This window comes from Dromaius novaehollandiae, chromosome 1 (genome assembly GCF_036370855.1).
Source record: "Dromaius novaehollandiae isolate bDroNov1 chromosome 1, bDroNov1.hap1, whole genome shotgun sequence".
In the NCBI taxonomy this organism is placed as follows: domain Eukaryota; kingdom Metazoa; phylum Chordata; class Aves; order Casuariiformes; family Dromaiidae; genus Dromaius; species Dromaius novaehollandiae.
Genome location: NC_088098.1, coordinates 114,748,468 through 114,770,461, shown reverse-complemented (window position 1 = coordinate 114,770,461; position 21,994 = coordinate 114,748,468). Strand labels below are relative to the sequence as shown.

Genomic DNA, 21,994 nt, shown 5'->3' with positions numbered 1-21,994 from the left:
TCTGAACTAAACTGGAGCAAGATGTGTCTTACCAGTGACTTCATTAGGCTTTGCAGTAAGACTTGAGGTTTGTTTCACGCTAGCTACTGAATACTTTTTTTTCTTTTTCCCCTCATTCAGTAAGGGCTACACAGACATAGTGAAAATCCCAGAAGGGGCAACTCACATCAAAGTTCGGCAGTTCAAGATTAAGGACCAGAGCAGGTTCACTGCCTACCTGGCACTGAAAAAGAAAAATGGTGAGTACCTCGTAAATGGAAAATATATGATTTCCACCTCAGAAACAATCATTGACATCAACGGGACTGTCATGAACTATAGCGGCTGGAGTCACAAAGATGATTTCTTGCATGCAATGGGACATTCTGCCACAAAAGAGATTCTTATTGTGCAGATACTTGCAACTGATCCAACTCAACCCGTGGATGTCCGTTATAGTTTCTTTGTGCCAAAGAAGCAAGGGCAAATGACTAACTCCGTCACCAGCAATGGCAACACCAACAAAGTAACTCCGCAGCTCATGCAGCCGCGGTGGGTTACTGGACCATGGCTTTCTTGTTCTCGAACGTGCGACACAGGATGGCACACCAGGACTGTCCAATGCAAAGACGGGCATGGAAAATTAGCTAAAGGATGTCTCCTCTCACAGAGACCATCAGCATTTAAACAGTGCTTGCTAAAAAAGTGTTAACCTGTGGTTGTGATCTTCTTTAAAAGAGGTTTGATTAAGCCATCGTTGACATACTGGTATTAGGTGTGCCCAGTCAGAGAGAAGCCAAGGCTTCAGTGTACTTACATACAGTCTCAAATTATGGGCAGAATCTGCCTATTCGGACCAAATGAAGATGTGCACTGCTTTAAATAATAGTAGGGTGATCTTGATATGTCAGAAAACTAAGCATTAAAGTTATAAGCCCTCTGTGTCTGCAAAAATATAAAACAAAGAAAAAAGAAGAAAAACCAGTGAATGGAGGATCCTGGGATATTTGAAGGTTACAGAATCATCTCCCCTTTTTCACCTACCTCTAATACAGTATGTCCTTAGAAAACGTCACACGTATCCATGATACCACAGTAGCTTATTTTATACTGTTTTGTAAATATCTTTCATTTGGTATGTCACTTTATATCACTGGTTCTATTAAAAAAAAATCAAAAAACAAACTATATAAGCAAAGTGATTGACCAAAGTATATCTGCAGCCATTGGACTTGGTCCGTTCTTCAGAAATGGCTGTGGATGTTTTACTGGAAAATGAAAAGCTTGCTGCTGTTTTTAAAAAGTATTTTGTTTTTTGACAACAGGAAGTGCATTTACATTCTAGGAATTTCCTGACAGCAGATCATAATTCTGTGACAATGTGTTTCCACCGATAAATTCTCAAAAGGAGCATTGCAGCAGCTTGTGGACCAGGGATCCCCACATGTATGTTGTTCAAGTACCAGCACCATCAGCAACTCCTGACTGTGTGTCAGACATACACAGGAGGAGGCTTTTGGCTGCTTAGCAGGGATTTGTGTACACTTTGCCCGTGTGAACCTTTCACTCGTTCTGGGCATGTCACAGCTAGGGGACCTTGTTGTAGATGAGCAATAGCTGCTAGCTCCTTCTTTCCATAAAACAAAGGCATACTGTATTTTGTAGAAACAAGTTAGAGAACCAAAAATTACAAGTAAGATAACCAAGTGTCTTCTAACTCAGATGTTCTGAGACTATGTTCAACTGCTTTCTCTGTTATTTTCTCTATGGCTTCCACCTTGAATCTAACAATGTGTAATGCGCCTACATCTTTTGAAGAGGCTATAAAGGTCAAAAAACACAGCAAGCAGTTAATATTTTATCACTGTTTTGTCCATCATGTCTAACCATGGTATTCATCTTACCAGCAACTGTTTGTAACTATTTGTCTTTCGGGTTTTTTTTGGTTTTTGTTTTTTTTAAACTGTAGAAGTCATTCATGTTTTGTATATCTACCACAGGGGTAGCTAGGAAGTCAAACCACATCAGGATGTGGTGGACTTACCCAATATTAATAAGACTGTTTCCACAGTACGGGCAGTAGCTGGGAACAATTTTTTTTGGCAACAACTTCTGAATCCCATTATTGCCTGGTAGAATGTCTGCGACTGAGGAAGGGCATCTCACCATATGCAGGTGGCAGGTGGAGGCCTGATAGGAGCCCTACCAAAACTGCTTCCTTTTATTTCAGCAGGTTTTGAATTAAGCCCTAGAATAACAGGTATTGAAAGAAATGCATATAACATGCTGCTGAAAATACAAACCTGTATTTTATTCCCCAGATCATCCACATAGGAGAATATGAGGCTGCAGGAGGATTTTCAGATAAACCTCGCAGCTGCAAGTCAGTGGTACATGAGCATTGAACATCCCTAGGGTCTTTTCAAAAATCCTAGTTATGAAGTCAGTAAAGAACTTGTTGGTTTCTGTAGCAAAAAGGGCAGATTTCACCCCAGGCTGACACAAACATGTTTTTGCAACTGTGGCGTGTTTGTATGAACTCTAGAAAGCATGTGATGATTTCAAAATAGCAGAGCATTGCTACATCTTCAAGGGTGAAACCTGCAGAAGTATCTATTTTTGTACTCTATTCTAAGTAAACAATAATAGGGACAGGCCCTCCTAGTTTGTCAAAATGAATTACGAAGGAACATTACTAGTCATCTTCACCTTTCACAAGTAGTATGCCTTCTTGTCAGGTGTAGTCCTATGCAAAGCTGTGGATCTTGAGGAAATTTCCCCAGTTAATCACTGATGCCACCATTGCAACTTAGATCAATGCTCTGAATATTTTCAGAGTTTCAGAAAGTTAGATTTTATCCCTTCTCTACCTATTAGCATAGGTATCTTCTATTGAGTGTCTTATTTTCCTTCCCAGCAATCTGACTTTTATACTTAAATATATATTTCACATGTTCTCAAATGTTTCAAAATTTCATAGCACAGAGAACCATCATGAGAGGAAAAATAAGGAGACTTAATGTTTACTCATAGACTTAACATTTGTCTCAGCATATAACTGCTGTATTAAGTGGCATTTATTTTACCTGCATTTTAGCATTATAGAGACAAAATGTGCAAGTATTTGTGTTTGCATCATAGTTATAATTTATTACCTATTCAACAGGATGAGTAAAGTTTTTGGATGTTATTCAGGCTCCAGAAGATTAATACCATAAACGGGTATAAACTTAAAGCTTTCTTTGGTGAAGAGTATCTTTTTCATAAAAAGAGTTTATAAGAAGTAAAGAAATATGAGAACAAACCACTACAGTGATTCTTTTCCCCTTTTCACCGATGTGGTTGTGAAGCACATTAACATGAGCATAAAGAAGTTTATATGGTGAGAGGGCAAAAGGGGCAGCGCAAAGAAAGCAACCATAAAAGTAGATGGTAAATAGCGTGCTCTATTTTACACTTGCTTTTTAGCTGTTCTTTGTAAAAAAGACTCCAATTCCAAGCCTGGTCATTGAGAGCTGTTTCATTTAACTGCTGAATGAAAAATTGGTGCACAGTATGTGACTTTGTCCTTGCAGCTTGTGTTCTGAACTCGATTCCTCATTACTCACACTGTTATGTCACTGTTTACATTAGCACCGCGGGTTACCAAACAGGATTCATAGAATGCTTCTAGGGGAGAGCAACACTTTAAGCAGCCCACAGGATGGCTCTTTGCATGGAAGCAAATCATCCGCAGTGTTAAATTCACTGCTGATTATTTGGGAGCCATCCCCAATGCCTTGAGTGGAGTTGGACCCACTAGCATTAGTGTTTTGTAGAGCATCTGCCTTTCGAATAAGAGGTTCACATTTGGAGAAAGCCTATCCTCTTTGGTCTGGCTGTAGACAAGCAATTAAATTTAGCTGCCCTTCTGTGGAAACAGTTTTATCACAAGGGGGAGAGGGAGTAATCTTGTGGATTAATCACAAATGTAAAAAAAAAAAAAAAAAAAAAAAGCAACACAGCACTGAAAAAAATAAAATAATTTATTGTTTTTACAACTGGTATGTGAACGGATGTAATGAATTTATTTATTCTAATTTAACAAAAATACCAATTGTGCAAATTCTATATTTAAAATGTTTTTTGCTATCATCTGTCTCTCTCTTTCTTTCTCTTTCTTTTAATTTATGCTTCAGATTTGTGTTGAAAGTACGCCTTGTGAGTTTACATAACGTATGGCACTGGTTATTTTTTGTATGTTTTTATTTAGAAAGCTTTCTGCATGAAACAGGAGTATATGTGTATACATGTGTACACACTGTATAGATGTATATTCTTTTTCTGCTACCATCTTTTTTAGAGAAGTTGTGGATTTTTAATTTTGTGAAACCTCATGCTCAAAGCTCCTTGTTACAGTTTCCTTCTAAAGTCTCTCAACCAGCAAATCACAGAGGTCTGTGGACCAACATACTAGCTCCTAAAGAAGTCAAACAACAGACTGTTTTCACATAGGTGCATACAATTCATGCTACATGCCTTGCTAATTTTCCATTGAAGTCGGTAGGAGTCCTCTCATTTGCTTCAGTGGGAGCAAGTTCAGGCTTGTAGTGAGACCTCTATACGTGAATGAAGTTTCTCTGAGTTGTCAGGGTGGCAAGCGAGTATTCTCTCATGTAGTTTTATATTTAAGTGAAACATGATAAAGAAATTCTTTTGTGTGTTTCTTCAAAAATATGTATGAAATGATACATGATTTAGTTTGTGATGACTGAACCATTAAAAAGAATACTTTTTCAGTCTTTCCACTATTTTTATATATATAAATATATATAAAAAAAAAATCAAAAGCCCCATTTGGAAGGCTTTGCAGTGTTTTACTTCATTGTAGTCTAGCTCTTTGCATCCTGTCAAGCAAGCTGAAACACAAAAAAAAGCCAGCCAACTGTGTTTTCCCAGTGTCTCCTGAAAAATAACAATATCTAGTTACTTCTACTTTTCATCCAGTCCCGCTTCTGTTGAACTCAAGGGAGCTCGTCTTGGGCCCCATGTGAGGAGGAAAAAATGCAGTATAGACAAACCTACAGCATTTCTATAGTCAATTTATTTAACAATACTGATGACTTCTCTAACCATTTCACCTTAAGGGCAGTACTACTGAGAGCAAATAACCTATTTCACACTAGCAAAAGGTACCTTACTCATCACTGCCCACAGTCACCCAGGTTAAATTCCAGCTCAAACCCCTGTGCCCGGCATTTGCTGCTCTCTAGGCACTATCCAAGACCCAGAGCCAGCAGTGAGGCTTTAGATGAAATTATAGCATCCAGTGGCTGATGCTTCCTCACTTAGGATGCAAGACCCGTGCCAGAATGCCAGGAAATTGCTGCGAGCCTTGACTTTGATGATCCTTAGGGCAGGCTCCAAATAGGATTTGTAAGGATGAAACATTAATTATTATGAGTTTTCAGCAATATGTTTAGGTGAGTGTTTCTCCTCATGTTAACGAATGCTGTGCTGTTCTTTGTCACTGAGGAGGAAGGAGCACACAGCACTAGCCAAAATCAGATCCTCTTAGCATGGCCTGCACTTTTCAGGAAAAACACAGAGTTGCTGATTTTGAGGGGTTTTGTCCCCCACACACCTTTTTTTTTAATTAACTGATCATTTTTTATAGAGTTGCCAAAGTGTATTGTTGCATTCATGCTTGGAAACGTTTTCGAGACTTTTTTTTTTTTTTTAACTAATGATACGCTGAATACTAGCTTGCATAGTAAAACTAGTTTGACATTCTTATTTCAAAAAACATTGTAAATGCAAGTATTCCTCATTTTAGCATGTCCACCTGTAATGACTCATAGCATGAGAGAAATTGTCAGGTTCTCAGCTGGCATCACAAAATGTAGCTCTGGGGTTTAGACCATTTTATTACCAGTGCAAGTTTTCAGTGATAGCATATAAAGTTTAAAAGACCCCGAACAGATCTGTAGTCTTCCAAGCGAATGACGTAAGAACTTCTTTCCAGATAGGCTGTACCGAACATCTGGGTTCTGTGCAGCGGAGTTACAGGTCGAAACCAAAACTCACAAGGTTGTTTGCTCTCCAAGTCATGCGTAAAGTTTCATGGTAGCTGTAGGGACATTAGTCATTTCTGCGTACATCAGCTAAAATCTTGCGTAGTCAATATTGAAGTATATACATGGACATGTAGAACTTTACTGTGGCTATATAGAAATGCATATTTTTTGTGTGTGCTTGTGTATACATGTAGATATACACACACACATGCACACACACACAAACGGGTATTTGGGTCTCCGTTACTCTCACTCACAGGGCAAAGTAGTTACACTGGTTTTAGTTACACCTATGTAAATTCAGAGTAACTTCATTTCATCATTTGACTTTGCAGGAGCTGCTTCAGACTTATACCACTTTAAATGACAGCATAATTTGTCCTTTAATTTATAATAACAGGTTTACATGATTTATCACATGAACTGTGAAATTTTCAGTGAAACAGTTTATCGTATGAAATGTATTCAATGACAGTCAAGCATATATCCGTTGCTACAATCCCATTAGATACAGGAAGTCATATACTGAATTCAAATGAGATGGAGACAGTGTGTACCCCTGTATAGCAATAAATCCATTTAATTTCTACTGCCAGGTCATCTGCCTAACATCAGGTAGGATAAAACCAAGAGAGGTATTGCAGGGAAGACTAAAGGGAAAGCACAACATTTAGAGTTTATTTCGCGTCCCTCTTTGTACACTCTGTTGGTGTCAGCATACTCTGGAAAGTGTTACATTGTGCATTATAGATAACTTGGCTGAAATACCAATACTCTTTGAAAAACTAAGATGTCTCACAAAACTTATTTTTGTTTTGATAAGTGTCTAATCAAAGAGAATTAACATTTTTAGAGCACTACTATGTCAGCCAGTTTACACCATAAATAATATGTTATGCTAAATATAAATTCATTTGAACTGAATTGTACAAGGTCTGCACTGTACTATGACACATTGAAGGCCAATATTTTGTTTTGTAAACTATTACATATGTATAATTTACCAGTTGTAATCTTAAAACATTCAATTCTGTGATTTCAGTAAAAGTAATAAATATAACCTGTATCATAGGTCCAAATACTTGTTCTATATGGTATATTTGCGGGTACCATTTGCTGTTTGTGTCCCACTAAAGACACGTGAGCTAAAAGAGGTTGAGCTGATCCCTAAATTAAGGCAAAAATATTCTTTCTGTATGTAAATTACTGCACTTTTGTTATGGTGGGGTAGAGTTCTGTCAGAATGCAAGTGGTTTTCTTTGAATCATGAAATGTAACAGAAAAGCAAGCAGAAAACAGCTTTTAGCGCCTTTCGGAGCCTGAAGCAAAGCCCCCATTTGCTGCAGTCCAGAAACACAGTGTATACTGGGCATCTCCTGAGCCTAGGCAAAGCCCCCATGAAAGCCATGGCTAAAAGCTTTGTCCTGCAGAGTTACAGGCAGTGGCTTAAGATGTTCAGAATGAGATCCACAATAAGCAATATAAACCAATCTAAGAATAGTAAAGACCTGCCAGAATGGGGAGTGTGTGATGGGTGCAAAAGTGGCGGTACTGCATATGTAGCAAAGGAAAGATAAAAACAGTAATTGGGGGAGTGGGCTGGTGAGACAGAATTGCATATAGGCTCTAAATCAAGGGTGGCCCTTATGATGCGTTATTGCCAAGACTTACTTTTTAATACAACGGCATTATTATTATTTGTTAGAGTTCAATTTTCATGCTGCTTTCTAACTTAGCTTTTCTCCTTCCATGATACTAAGTTGGGGTTTTTAATTGTTCCCTAAACGGTGTGCTTTTTCCAAAAGTGAAAGAATCTGCTTACGTATCTTATCCCATGTGCATGTTTAATCCACTGATTGATGACATTTTTATGTAGTTTAGATTTTGCCAGATTTATAGCAAGATTTTTTTATTTGGCGTTTTTATTTTATTTTGATTTATAGATCTAAATGAACCTGATTCTTAGGTACAGAAACTATTTATTTATGCCTACAAATGGTTTTTCTTCCCAGCTTGTACATACGATGGCAGTGAAGCTTTATGGAGCTGCCACTACCTATGGAGACTAGCTCAAGCTCTTTAGAAAAATGTAGTTAATAATCTGTTACACTACATATAAATCTATTTGAACCACATTACAAGACAACTGTCCTGCCAGTACTTGGTACCGTATCTCTCTCTCTCTATATATATATATATATATATTTATATATATATATACACACACACAATATTAAATATTTTTATATATGCTATATGTACATAAATGTTTCAGATTGTCATGTTTATATGTTTACACTAGATGTTTATAAGGTTAGTCACTGCTTATAAGAAAGAATAATGACTGTGTTCAAAATCAGTAAAGGCTGAAGCAAAAAACCTGCGCTAGAATACAGTTTCACCATTTATTCTGTTTAAAAGGTTTGGAGACTTGAATAATTTGCTATACACTCTCTTTGGTTATAGATTACTGTTGGCTTTTTCTTCCCTCCCTACATCTTTCCTCAGCCAGCGTCCTGGGGCAGAGCTAAACCTCTACAAGCTCCATATCTCCCCCTGCCCACCTGCGGGTAGAAATGGCAGTCAGATAGACTATGCCACAGCTTGGTCCTCCCTCTATTCATATTTTTTTGTCTATTAAAGAAACTCCAGAGGTATTAACACCTCAGTGATACTTCAGTACTTCTTCCATATTTTTGTCTGTGTAACAAACTACAGCATCACTAAGGCAGTGATTATGGCAGGTTGTGTGTTCCCCAAATTCCATTTTTATTTCCCATTTTAGAGTTTGCAGTAGCTCAGAGAAAGCTATTACTGGGAACAGAAATCCATTCATATACAAATCAAATACAGCCAAGACAGCAGTACAGACTTTCTCAAACGTCCAAGTCTGTCATAATTCCATTACTGCGAAGGGACTGTTCTGTATCAGGAAGATGAACTCATTCTCTCTTAATGTATTTTCCATCTCTTCATAATGTGACATTTCACCTCTGCAGAAACTATACATAATTACATATGACGAGGGAGACTTTTATTTCCAAGAGTCCAAACTTGTAGACCCAAATCTCATTTTAGTTTGGAATGAAAGATGGATTTGATACAGTTTTAGTGTTCTAGCCAAACTGATTCTTTTTTTAAAAAAATATGCATATTTTGGAAACCTCAAAATATATCAAATAATTAAATTAGAAAATGTTCAAATCTTTCTACATTGCTTACACTGTTACCTCGCTCTCCTTATGCTACGCTCTGTGAAATTTAAGGCAAAAATTCATCATACTTAGACCACTCAGCATTCTAAGCTGATCCAAGGATAGGGATGAAGAGAATATGTGGGGAAAAAATAATGTAACAAAAGCCAAGGAAAAAGGATTATTTTCCATGCTTCCAGGAACAGGGCGGCAAGCTCTTTGCTTTCCGTTGATTATCCTGGGCAAAGTATGTTTAAGTGAAAACGCATGGACCGAAGCAGCTGCTCAATAAAGCTTTGTTTGAGTGGTTATGTGCAATGTAAGGATTAGCTTATTAAAATGACCATTGTGGCCATTGCTGCCTTAATCTCACTACTCCAACTGTTTCTAAACAAATACGGTAAGACAAGATAGTCGCATAGAGTGCTGGAGAATGCATACGCATTTAGGTATAGGAGGAGAAGAGCTGCCTCAGAAGGTCTAAGGGGGAAGAAGTGTTGTATTTTGTAATTTTGATTAGCTTTAATGTATTTTGCCACAGGAAGCCAATAAGTGCATATTTTTGTCTACCTGTAATTTGCTTCACTGCTGTTTGTTGTCTTTCTTTTATCTATTCCTCCTTCTTAGTAAGACTTTACATAAAGGACCTGCAGCTGTAGATATAAAAAAAAAAAAGAAAAAGAAAAACCCTCCTGCACATCTTTGATTGCAAAAGCCTAAATTTGCTAAACAGACTCATGTGAGCAGCAGAGCTTCCAAGTTGCTCTTGCGTGCTGCCAGATGGGTACTAAAGGAAGTGGGTTCCTTGCCCTTGCGGCTGCGAGGAGAATAGGAGGAGAGCAGATAGGAGCCCAGCAACACTGCATGAGAGCCCTGCTGGCATGAACTGTAATACTGCCTTGATGAAGCATGCTGAACTTTCAAAACCTGCTCATGTGCAAGGACATGACTGTCTCTAGCTTATCTGAGTTCTTCACACAGGTGTGCATCATAAATTAATTCTTTTTATAGCTGCAGCTTTGCTAGTTACTTCCCCCTTGCCAACATTTGTAGTGTTATTTTGAGGGAACTCAGTCAAAATGGATTGTACAGTTTTGCTCTGGAAGCACTGAGACATTTACTCCTTTTAAGATGACCTGCCCAGAGCTTCTCATTTGCGGACATGTTGTTGAAATAGCACAGTCTCCCAGGCTTGCTTATTGGTCACTTGAAGGTGAAACTTTCCTGTTTTCCACAAAAATTCAGTAGTAGAGAGTGAAGCAGTTGCTCTGGTAGCAAGTGTTGTGTGTGGGCCCTCTGCTGAGAGCTGGACGCTTTCATTCTCAGTGATAATTTTGCTGATTTGCTATAATAATCAAAGGCCTTTATGCCCTGATGAGGTTTGCAGATGTAAATTCTGCTCTAGCCATGCAGATAACTTCTTAAGGGCATGCACATATGTTAGAATTGTTAAAGTGCCCGTACTTGCAAAAAATGTGCAAATTGCCCTCGGTTGGTAATCCAACAGGTCCGTTTGGAAACCTACCTCATATAGCCCATTAAGTAGCGAAGGGCACCACAGAGAGGCATCTGCTTGGTATGCAGAAAGGTGTCTGGGAAGTGAGCTTTGCCGCAGTACCTTCTCTGACAGCATCAGGTAGTGAACATCTTGAAATAGTTGAAAACTGGCAGAAGGCCACCTAGGCAATTGCTTAAATGGCAGCTACCCAATGGACTGGCAAACAACCTTAGTTACCTAGTAAAGGTGGCCTGTAACTAAAGGGTAATGAAAATTATACTGGAAACTTTGAGAGTACTTTAAAGTGGTCGATTTAACACAGGGCCCTGCCCACTGGAACTGGTCCTTACTGAAGGCCTCGCTGTACTAACAAATGTTTTTGTCCAGAAAAAACAGGGTTACCCATTCTGTGTGGGCTGGGAGGAATGTTTTCACGCTAATATTTATGTGGCATACTAAGATGTAACAGCCATCCAGAGGGTTTTCAGCCAATATTTTGTTTTAAATACATGTTGTATAAAAGTCCTTAGAAAAAAAAGTATGTATGTGAAATGGCATGCTTCTCGGAGGTAAACCAAATGGCAGAGTGGCCGCAGATGGCAGAGATACACTTTGTATAGTAAATCAGCAGCTATGGATATAGGTTCTTTTGATAGGAATTCGAGCTATGAAAGGATTTAAGGGGAAATTACCAACCAGTCTGGCATGCAAATGCCAAAATACACAGTCAAAATCTTGGCTGTACAGGCAAGCTGTAATGCTCTTCAGCTTCACTTCAAAGGGAGAAGGGAAATTGCAGGACTTCTCTGTGTAAACCTCAGTCTCTTAATGTATGCAGGAAATCATCATCAAAATGCTAGCCCTTCATCAGGTTAAAAGGAAGCAGTGAACTGAGTATTATATATGAAGAACTTTTCCTTTACAGGAGAGCAGAAAGAACCAAAGGATGTTTTATTTCTCTCTCCATCAAAATAATTATTATTTTGGGATGGGTTCATTATGTATTTTTGGCTTATTTTTTTCCCAGAATAGTTTCTTAGGGTAAGGGAGAGCCAGAGCCAGAACCAAAGACAAGTTCTGAGGTTACTGTGGAACAATTTTGCCTCCAAAAGGTTTCTGCCTGCCTCAGCCTGCTCAGGGCCTTCCCAGTACAACTCCAGTCTGAGGCTCCTATTCCGCAGAGCTTTCCTGTTCTACCCCAAGAGCCACCTCCTTTGGCTGCATTCATAATACTTATTTAAATCACCACCTCCTTTGTTTTTTAGACCTACTTAGATTTCTAGCAACATCTAAGAGAGAATGTAAAGACCGACTAGACCAGAAACTGTAAAGAAAAGATATTGGCAAGAAAATGAGGAGCTGTTGTTTCTTATTTTCAGCTATGAAAGAGAAAGAAAGCTGCTAGAAGGAACAGTATCTTTGATAAATTATTTGAATCTGTATATAGGCCATAACCAGACAAAATTCAACAACTCTGGAAAATTTGGGGAGTTAAATCAATTTCTTAGAAGTTGATATATGAGGGTAAAGCTTAAAATACATAAACCAATGAAAAATAAGGGAATGGAGTAGCTATAGACGGGGGAAAATGCTTCCTCCTCCATTAGATACAGCGAGGGACAATAAGTAACTAACCGAGAAGTGAGTTCAGATAGTTTAAGATAATTTCATACAAGACTGAATTTATCCGATAAATTTAAAGCAACAAAAATTTTAGAATCTATAATAATACATCCATATTTCAATTAGAAATGGGAGGTGAAGACTTCATAGATATCCATACTCTTGTATATAATGAGGCTATTGTTACTAAAAGTCTGAAGATGACAACCCAGGTGTGTTAATAGGTTTAAGCCTTTTTAAAGCTTTAAACAGAGTCTTAGTTGATGTATTTAATCAGATATGCCAGGAGGTTCCTATTCTTGGATTGAAGCAAGGGTAGTTGTAAAAATATATTACAACTCACAAAAGGGGTGAGAATGAACAAACTCATCCTAATGTGGATAGGCTTTCTTTCAATGCAAAGCGTTAGCAGACAGGCTGGAAAGTTTAAAAGTATGTACACAGATCAAAAAGATGTGCTATAGGAAACGCACATCACAGATAGGAGGTGTAGACTTAAGCTTGCGAAACAAATAGCCTCAGGCTCTTTCTGTCCTTACAGCAGACAAAGCCTCTGGCTGAACAAAACAGGACCACCACAGGAGGAGTTCTGGGGGCTTGAGTGACAGTCCAGCTGAAGGTGTATGATGACCATGGGCAGCCAAGGTTCGCTGAGGGACAGTCTTACAGGCTTTGACCCAGAAACTTTTTGCAACCAAAAGGATAAAGCTGGTCAGGGGACCAGTGTTTCACCAGAGGTGGGTGTCCAATTCAGCTGATGAGTTCTGTAGAGATCCCATAGTAAATAAATAGCCTGGTCATTCAGGACACTGCGGGAAAGCAGCTAGAGGACCACAAAAAATACATTGGTATCCATATGGCAATAGATAGAGATTATTTTAGCAGTGTGATATAACTTCTGATTCCAACAGCAAAAAAATAAAAGCACCAAAGCAGTTCGCTGGTGACAATAATGTGTGATGCAATGTTGTGAGGGTGAAAAAACCTTTTTTTCTGGGTTTCACCCAGTAAAAACCACCCTTGTAGAAAATCCTCAAGTCTACAGTAGTAATATTCAGTGTAAACCAACTATATCTGTGCGTTTTATCCGACTTGTATCTGTCACTTAACTATAGATAAATAATTATGTCTATACTTAAGGCAGAGCCTTTAGGGTTAACTTAAAAGGTAACTTGTGCTACTAAATTATTGCAGTGAATTTGTAAATCCCATCTTTAGTGTGTCAAGTGTGTTCCAGCCAAGCTCTGAAATCCCACGCAAGGCAGCTTATGTTTAGTTCTCTGGCTGTCTACAAATTTTCCTCCCCTAAGTACCGTCCACGCCAATGCCTCAATATAGCCCTAAAAGCATATCCTTAACATATACCCAAGGGACAACATTCAGTATGCTGTCACCCATCATATTGAACGGATTAATTCTACCAGGACTGCTAATAAAAGTATAATTTCAGAAATGTTGCTTTACTTACAGACCTTTTTTTTTTCTTTTTTAATGGTATAGTAGTTATGGCAACTGCTTCCTGCCACCTCTGCTGCCAAAAGCCACAATCCATCCATGAAAAAGAGTTCCTCCATCCAAATACATTTTTCAGTGGACAGCAGCGTTCCCTGGCTGGAGCATGCTCTTCCATTCCCTTCTGGCAAATTGGAAGCCAAACAAAATCTGTAACAAATGTGAGCTGAGTGAGGAATTAAGTGAACTTTTTACAAATGACTTTGTGTTTTCACACGTACGTACAAGAAAAAACCTCTCGGTGAAAAAAAAAAGAAAGAAAGTCTGCCACCCTCCAAAGCTGTCCAGTGAGAGAAAATGTTTTCCGTTCCTAGAGTACATATTTGGGATTTGAAAAAACACACTAAAAGTTTTGGCATAATAATAATTTTTAAAAATGGTGGGGTATTTCCTCTTCTCTCCTAGTTTTGTTCTACCATAGACATCAGTGGCAGCATATTTTGTCTGGTGTATTTCGTGCATGATGATCAAAATTTGCTTTATCAATTTGAAAATAAAATGTTCCTATTCTTTGCTAGTACAGAAACTCCGCTTCTGTGAGCTGGCCTTTCTGGTCTTGACAATGAAAAATTCTTAAATTTCCCACTTAACAATGTAGGAAAGCTTTAATATTATTTTTATGGACTATAATTATAATTTTCTCTCTCTAGCCTTAATTTCAATAGATTGTTTTATGTAGCTTGCTTGCCTTTGCATTCCCCCATTGAATACAACCTTTTTTCCCCACACAGAAAATAATTAGCACATTTTTCAGCAGATAGTTGGATGACTCCATGCTCTCTTAGTATGAGAAAACATTGTGATAGAGTACTTCAGCAAATACTCTAACGTACCAGTCTTTCAACCTCATATATAGTGAATGAATACAAATATATAAAAATGTCAAATTATGAAATGAATGAATAATAGTGACAACAATGAGATGAATAGCCATTTGCAAAGCAGAAATTCTGTTATAGACTGAATCTGTAAGTTTTGTTAAAGTGCAACATAACCAAGATGCAGTAAGTGACTTTGCAAGAATGATTTTTTTTTTTTAACCTGGGTGTGAGGAAGAAGATAAGTCTCTAGGTCTAGCACCAACTAGGCATTACACTCATTGTTGTCTATTAGTAATTTCTGTCACAGTAGTTCAGCCTGCAAGATACTGTGCAAACGAATTGCAGATAAACAGTGTAAACATGCAAAAGCACATACAGTAGTGTTTAACTAGTACACAAGACTGAAATAATTAAAAATAGAGGGGAAGGAAAAGTAACAGCAGGCAAGGTCTAATGCAAAATTGTGAGGCTGGTATTACTAAGGTTTTGCTTCCAAGCTCAGCAACCGAATTGCATTGCCTAGTATTCTGTGACAACATCGTTTTCACTAATTAGGACCCTTTTTCTCCCCCTTGGGGGTTATCTACTTTATTGAGATTTTTTACTCTAATGGAGGCAGTAAAAGTAGTTTTAAAGTGAGTTATTATATAAGTATTTTAGTTTCTTTTATATAATAAGCCTACCAAGCTGTTGCAGTAGAACTTCAGACAATTTAAAAATCCCTTTACACCAGTTTGCTTAATGGTAGGAGTCATCAAGTGGCCATATCATGCATGTTCTTAGCATGTGAGCTGTAATTCCCAGCAAGACAGATGCCTAATGGTGGAGTTACATGAGGCACCTCTGTGGAGTAGTTCCAAAAATGATGAAAATTGTACATCAGCAGGGATGTCTGCTCACTGCTTTTGTCTCTAATTCTCAACATACTTGAGCCAGAATGCGCTTCAAAAATGTATAACAGGTGAGTTAAAAGGAATGTGAAGAAAAGGCAATGCATATGTGTACAATGCTGCAGTTTACCTCCTGATACAAGATGATATGGTTCATACTGCAAAACAAAGTCAAGTTTGTATCTCCAAGACCTCACTGACAAATTCATTGCTTGGATTTTCTCCCAAACTAGTCACAGTGGGTTGATCCCCAACAAGGTAGGTGAAAGAGAGGGTTGTCATTTGAATCATAATCAAATATCCCCAAGTTTTCCTTAACTGAGAAGCTGAGCTGCATGATTTTAGAATTCGCCTATGACTACACAGGTCAAAAGAAGTGGTGACAAACAAAGAGGCACCAGAAGAAATTATTGCCTGTTTCCAAGCTGAAGCAACTAAAAGACATAAAAGTTGTAATTATCCTGTCTTAAATCACATAGTGCACAGAAGCACAGCTGGGAACATACCATGGGCTTCTAGGCTCCCAAATAGTGATACAAAAGAATCATTCCTCCTTTTCTACGATTTTTCTAGTGCTGCTTTCAACATCAGGTTGACCATCTGAGTAATTTTCTTATTCAAGCCCCCTCTTGCAACTGGATCCACGGAAGCAGTTCCCCACTGCAGACAGGAACTCTACTCTTGCTTTGAAAAACTGGACTCTTAAAAGGTGTTTGAATAGTCAACCTGGGCACCTTTGCCAGTCAAGGGAGAAAAGTAGGCTTTTTGAAGGTACAATTTATCTGACTTCTGTTGTCGACCTTAGGATGAGATGAACCATGCCCTACCAGCTCCTCTTTCTCTCTGTTGATTGAGGTGGTGGAGAGCATCTAGATAATTAGTTGTGGTGTAGGCTTCCACCTTTGATCGGATAAACCCAACACTGGCTTGAGAGCCCTATTGACTCTTTCGTGGTACAACGATGACTTTCATGGAAGTTGGCCTATGAAGGCACACAATGCCATCATAAACCATTCCTAGTGGCATGTTGTCTGCCAAGAGTGTATTACAGTGTTCCTGTTATTCAGGATTTATTTTTTTTAAGTCCAGTTACATAAACATGTAGCAACTATTTTGTAGTCTTTCAAAAATCAAAAAAATTGGCACAGAAACCCCAGGGAGGGTGTTCATCTCACTGACTTTAAAATCTATACGTGAAATAGTCTTTATAGATGCCTTTTAGACTGAAGAGAGAGAAAATGGGCACTTCACACATGCCGTTTGTTTGACTCTGCAGTAGATATTCATAATAGGTTAGATGAATTGTATATTGCAAACGAGTATTTCTTTCCGGTGACAAAGGGGCGTAGGGTTCAGATGCAGACAGCTACAATGCAGAAGTCCGAGGTGGAGTGAGACGAATCTCATTCCAGGTCTCAAAAGGGCTGAAAGAGCTTGGGAGCAGTATCCTGTTTCCAAAGAGGTTTCAAGTAAAAACTCAGTTCCAAATGGCTGTATTTCTTTCCAAAAGTTGAGTGGATGAAGGAAGATTTGTTCTACAACAGTTTTTTCACTGAGCTACCATTATGGGAATTAGTAATGTTCCACTTCAGACTCTCTCACTCTCTATCATCCTGCCCCCTTACCTCCTCCAGCTCTTACTTCATCACAAAGTTATCCTTAAGCTTGTGTAAAAAAACTACACATCCATCCTCTTTGGTATAAAAATATCTGCAGTGAATTCAAAAGCCCACAGAATGCGATGGTTATGCATTTTGCACTGGCCATCAGAAAAATGTTTTGCCTTTCCCGCCTTTAAAGTATATTTCTGTGGAGTGATCTCACTGTTTTTGCTAAGAACGTTACTTGTGGAATTTTTTACTAATACGAAGTTGTTTAAAATCAAATTCTGAAAGACTCAAAAAAAAAAAAAAAGATACAAGGGTATTAGTTTCACTTAGCCTTAATATACAATAGTTAAATTCTACATTGGTACAAACCTTGCTACTTATTAGATAGTAGATTATTTCATTAAATTAGATATTAGCACTGACAATTACAATTGAGTATTCCTATTATACAGCTAATATTGGTAAGCCTTTAGCATCAACAAGCTATAGCAATGGGGTCCAAAATGTAATTGTGCACTACATGAAACCATGGCTTCTTTTAATGGTGTTGAACACCTGATCTTACCTTCAGTGAGCAGATCTCTTCATGTGCTAAGAAAACGACGAAGACCCAACTCCTCACCCATTCATTGTGTAAATACTTCTGCCCTGTCTCTCTTTTTGGCTTCTTTGCCCAGTGGTGAATAAATCTAGTCAAGCCAATTGGTGGTTCCCTGTCTGTGCACAGCTTTTCCACAGGTGCCACTAAATTCTGTAGATTATGCTTCAGCTCATTCCCTAAAAATCGTGACATCCAGTTTTCTTTTTTGACTACAACTACACATTGAGCTAAATGCCTTGCTTGAGCTGTCTACCCGCCAAAAAAAAAAAAAAAAAAAAAAAAAAATCCCCAAACCCACCTTGGATTGCTTTTCTGATCTGATGCAGTTGATTTAAACACCTTTAACTTCATGTAGTGCGTAGGGCTATAGAGGGCTCACCACCTCCTGTGCAGCCATTCTGGCTGTGGCAGTAGGAAATGCAAAAGTGAGCAAAATGGTAAAGATTTGCCAAGGAGACAAGCTGTGGAGAGCAAAGTGAAGTGAAGGAAGTTTTTGCACCCAGAGAGGCTTTGTACTGCTCAATCCTACTGCAGCTCTCCTGGTGCCTGGGAAGTTTCTTTTTATTCTTCTTTAGCTGTAGGTTAATAGGCAGCTGCATTCAAAAGAGAAGCCTTGTAATAAATAGGAATTAACATTTGTGGAAGGTGTCAGGTGTCTCCACTTCTTCTGGTACCCAAATGATTTTTCCTCTAAGCAAAGGTGGTGTTTTTTTCATTTGCATGTTTTTATTATTAACGTGGGATTTGGTTAAAATCATGAAACTGAAGTCACAGAAAGAAATGACTCCTACAGTATGTGCAGTTTCCTCCTCTAGCACTTTTTCTGAACACTCTTCTCATCTTTAGCGCTTATTATAAATTAGACCCTATGTTTGAGCTTTCAGATAAGTATGAAAAGGACTATTTTCCCTTCAACTATTCCATCATAAACTGGAAGGTGACTAGGAGAAATATGTTTTGTTATTCTCATCACAGACAGACAAAGCTAATTTAAAAATCAAAATCTGCTCTACATATATAAAAAAGTAGTGACAATAGGCCAGGGCTTCCCCTTGCTAACATTTTCATTATTCCACATAGCTCTGTGGGCAATGATAGAATGACTCCCAGTTGCACTCACATAAATAAAAGCACTTCTGGCCCTATAACCACATGTTTACAAAGGCCAAAATACAGTGATGGCATCAGCTCCTAAAGAGCCAAATATTTTAAAGGCAGTACCTAACTCCTGAATAATTTTAACACAGTTACACTGGTCACTAAATGTCATGTTGACACATTTACAAAAATATAAATGTTTTCATGTGGCCCTAGAAAAGTAGTATTTACATTACAAAGTTTATCTGCTCATATAAATGTTTGTCCCCAATTTTCCTGTTGGTATAACATAGAATTATCTAAAAGAACTTCTACTTGTGCACAGAAAATTACAGAATTAAGCTAGTGAACTATTTCTTTGAGCCTTCTTAGCAATTTTATGTGTGTGTGTTTGTGTGTGTCTGTGTTTTTAGATGGAGTGACTAAAGGTTGTTTAGTGCCATCTTTTGGGTGGTCCTAATACTACAGAGCAGTGCAATCGAATCAGGGACACGTCTGCCTTCATTCCCGTGGCGAGGAAGCCAGGTGCTGCCAGTCCCACAAACTTGTTTCTAGAGAGATGGGGTTTTTCTTCCCCTGTAGATTACAGCTTTCCTTAAGATTTCACTTTCTTGTGTGTACAAGGGTTTCAGTTCCTGAAGGCGCGTGTGGGCACAGCGTGGGGTTGCAGTGGCGCTGGCTTCAGCCTGTGCAAGTAGGGGCTGCAGGAGCAGGACCCTGCGCGGCTTTGGGGAGCCACTGGCCAGTCCAGGGAGACACACGCCGACAGGGTACAGCAACTGCCCTGGAGAGGTAGATTCATGCTCCGTAGCTGGTGAGAAGATATGCCATTAGGCCTTTGTCACTCCTCACACAGTGGTTCAGCAGGTGCTGGGGATGGGAACTGCCTTCATCAATCTCGCACCAGCTCTCAGAATTAAAGGGAAAATAGATCGGAGAAGCCTATCCTGTGCAAATCCTTTTCCAGAGGAGTTTTTTGTAAGTATGTGCAATTAATTATGAGATTTCAGTCTTGTTCCAGAGACAAAATGCTTCCAGCCCTCCATACAGCCGCAGTACATGAAGAATGTATGTGGCTGAATGGCAGAAGTCAGATGATAAAGAATCGCAACATGAGCAGGAATCGTTGGGAATGTTTCCATGCTGCATAGAGAAATCCCCTAACCCTTTCTTAGCACACAGATCCCCAAATCCCCAGCAGCTAAAAATTTTCCTAAGTATAAACACTGTTTTTCCTAACTTCGGCCAGTGTTCACGCTATTTTACAAAACAATTATCTAATTATCCCAGCCATGCCCTATATTGCCAACTCTCTTCCTTCTGACTCCTAACACCAGACCAACAGTAAACTCATTAAATTATTGTTTATATTTGGTCTTTCTTCCATATTCCCTCCTAACTCTAAAAACAGATCCTATGTCCAATTTAAAAAACAAATATCCAAAAATCCAATTTAATGCCTACACTGACACCATAAAATTAAATGTGTACACGAAACATTATGTCCATGGTACCTGGTACATGGTACCTAATAACCAAATCTAGCAATAAAACACTGTTGTATCCTGGTCTAAAACAGGATCAGATGACCACCTCCCTTTGAAAAGGTCTGTGGTCAGCTGTCTTCATCTTATGTAAGAACAAATTCAGCTGAGTGAAGTACGTAATTTTTTAACAGTTTCCTTTTTCCCTAGCAAGATGAGACAGGCATCTCCACCCCTTCTCCCATACTACCCTGGGACAAACAAGGTAACTGGCTACTTCCTGTGGAAAAGCCTGGTTTCACATGCAATATGGACAGTAGAGGACTTGAAGGTAGCTGAGTTATCCTCTTGCCATCAGAGCACACACAGAGCAGGTCGTGGTTCATACTTGTGCTCCTAGTGACAGCACACATACAGGCAAAAGAATTAATCATGTGTATAACAGCATTTATTGTAGATATTTACAGCATTTACCCTTGAACTCTAGAGCACCAGCTGATCCTTTTTTTGCTAGCTGTTATGCTTGAAATGACATATGCACACACTGCAAAATTTCGGACAAGGCAGCCTCCCAAACAAAATGCTGATGCCTGCAATTAAACTTATCTCTGTGTGGAAATGTTCCCTAGGCACTGCTTCCAGGCCAAGTGCTTGTTGGACGCTTTTTGGAGGTCTGCAGTCCCCTGCTCTTGGTTAATCAAACACTGCTCGCAAGCTTGTTTGGATCTTGAAATAAGCCCAAGCAGGGAGTTTACACATGTATGGTTTGTAGTATTTTAGGCTCATGGGTTTGGAAGGTACTTCCTTCATCAGTGTATCCCTTCCTCTGCTGTGGTAGGAGACAGATATGTGTAATTCAGTTCAGCAATATATCAAGTTCAGCTTTTCAACTGCTGCGTCTCTTGTGTCCATCCCTTCTCCTGGAAAGCAGGTCTACCCATGTACACCTAGAGTGTGGCCTCACCGTGACACTCCACCAGTGAAGTTCCACATAGGCTATGGAAACAGGGGTCTCCAATAGTAATAATCTGGTGTTTTCTCATTGGCACTAATGATGAAATGTCTGGCTTGTGGAAAAGCATCACTTATATTGCCCACTGTTAGAGCTTTTGGTACTTCTCACATCACAACCGTACAATCAAATGATCCACATGCAAGTTAAAATAATACACACACACACACACACACACACACACACATATATACATATTTTTCCATAACTCTTTGAAGACCTGCAGTAGTCAAGAATAATGCAATGCACTAAGAATGGATTGTGTTCAAAAGGGATGCTCTTGTTAATGGAAGCTCAGAGATTTATTCCTTCCAGCCACACAGATCAAAGAACTTGAAAGCAAAAGAGATGCTCAAATGACATGAAGTCAATGGGCCTCTGTTCAAGCGCAGCTGCCTGCCGATATGTAAAAAACACTGTGGGACTGGGGCCACAGAGATTAACATAAAGCAACAAATGCTGGCAGTTTTAGCAGCTGATGTCCTCACCTTAATTGACTTTTGCTTCTCTGCTCTCCCTGAAGCAAACAGCATGAGTTAATGTTGTCACTTCTTCCAATTTCTGAGCTTTTAGTGTCTTTATGTCATAGCTATAGTGTTTATAGTTTTTCAGCTTG

At 38.8% G+C, this 21,994-nt stretch overlaps 1 protein-coding gene and 1 long non-coding RNA gene across 2 annotated transcripts in view; one reads left to right on the top strand and one right to left on the bottom strand.

Annotated features, from left to right (window-relative positions):
• ADAMTS5 (ADAM metallopeptidase with thrombospondin type 1 motif 5) overlaps positions 1-7,116 on the top strand; it is a 48,018-nt gene extending 40,902 nt beyond the window's left edge. Inside the window, exon 8 of the mRNA XM_026096205.2 lies at positions 121-7,116. Coding sequence (XP_025951990.2) covers positions 121-691 — 571 coding nt within the window. The 3' untranslated portion in view covers positions 692-7,116. The remainder of the gene's footprint in view (positions 1-120) is intronic.
• Positions 1-21,994, bottom strand: part of LOC135330380 (uncharacterized) — a 61,249-nt gene that overhangs the window by 25,524 nt on the left and 13,731 nt on the right. The window contains exon 2 of the long non-coding RNA XR_010392378.1: positions 13,823-14,012. This is a non-coding gene — a long non-coding RNA (uncharacterized LOC135330380). The remainder of the gene's footprint in view (positions 1-13,822; positions 14,013-21,994) is intronic.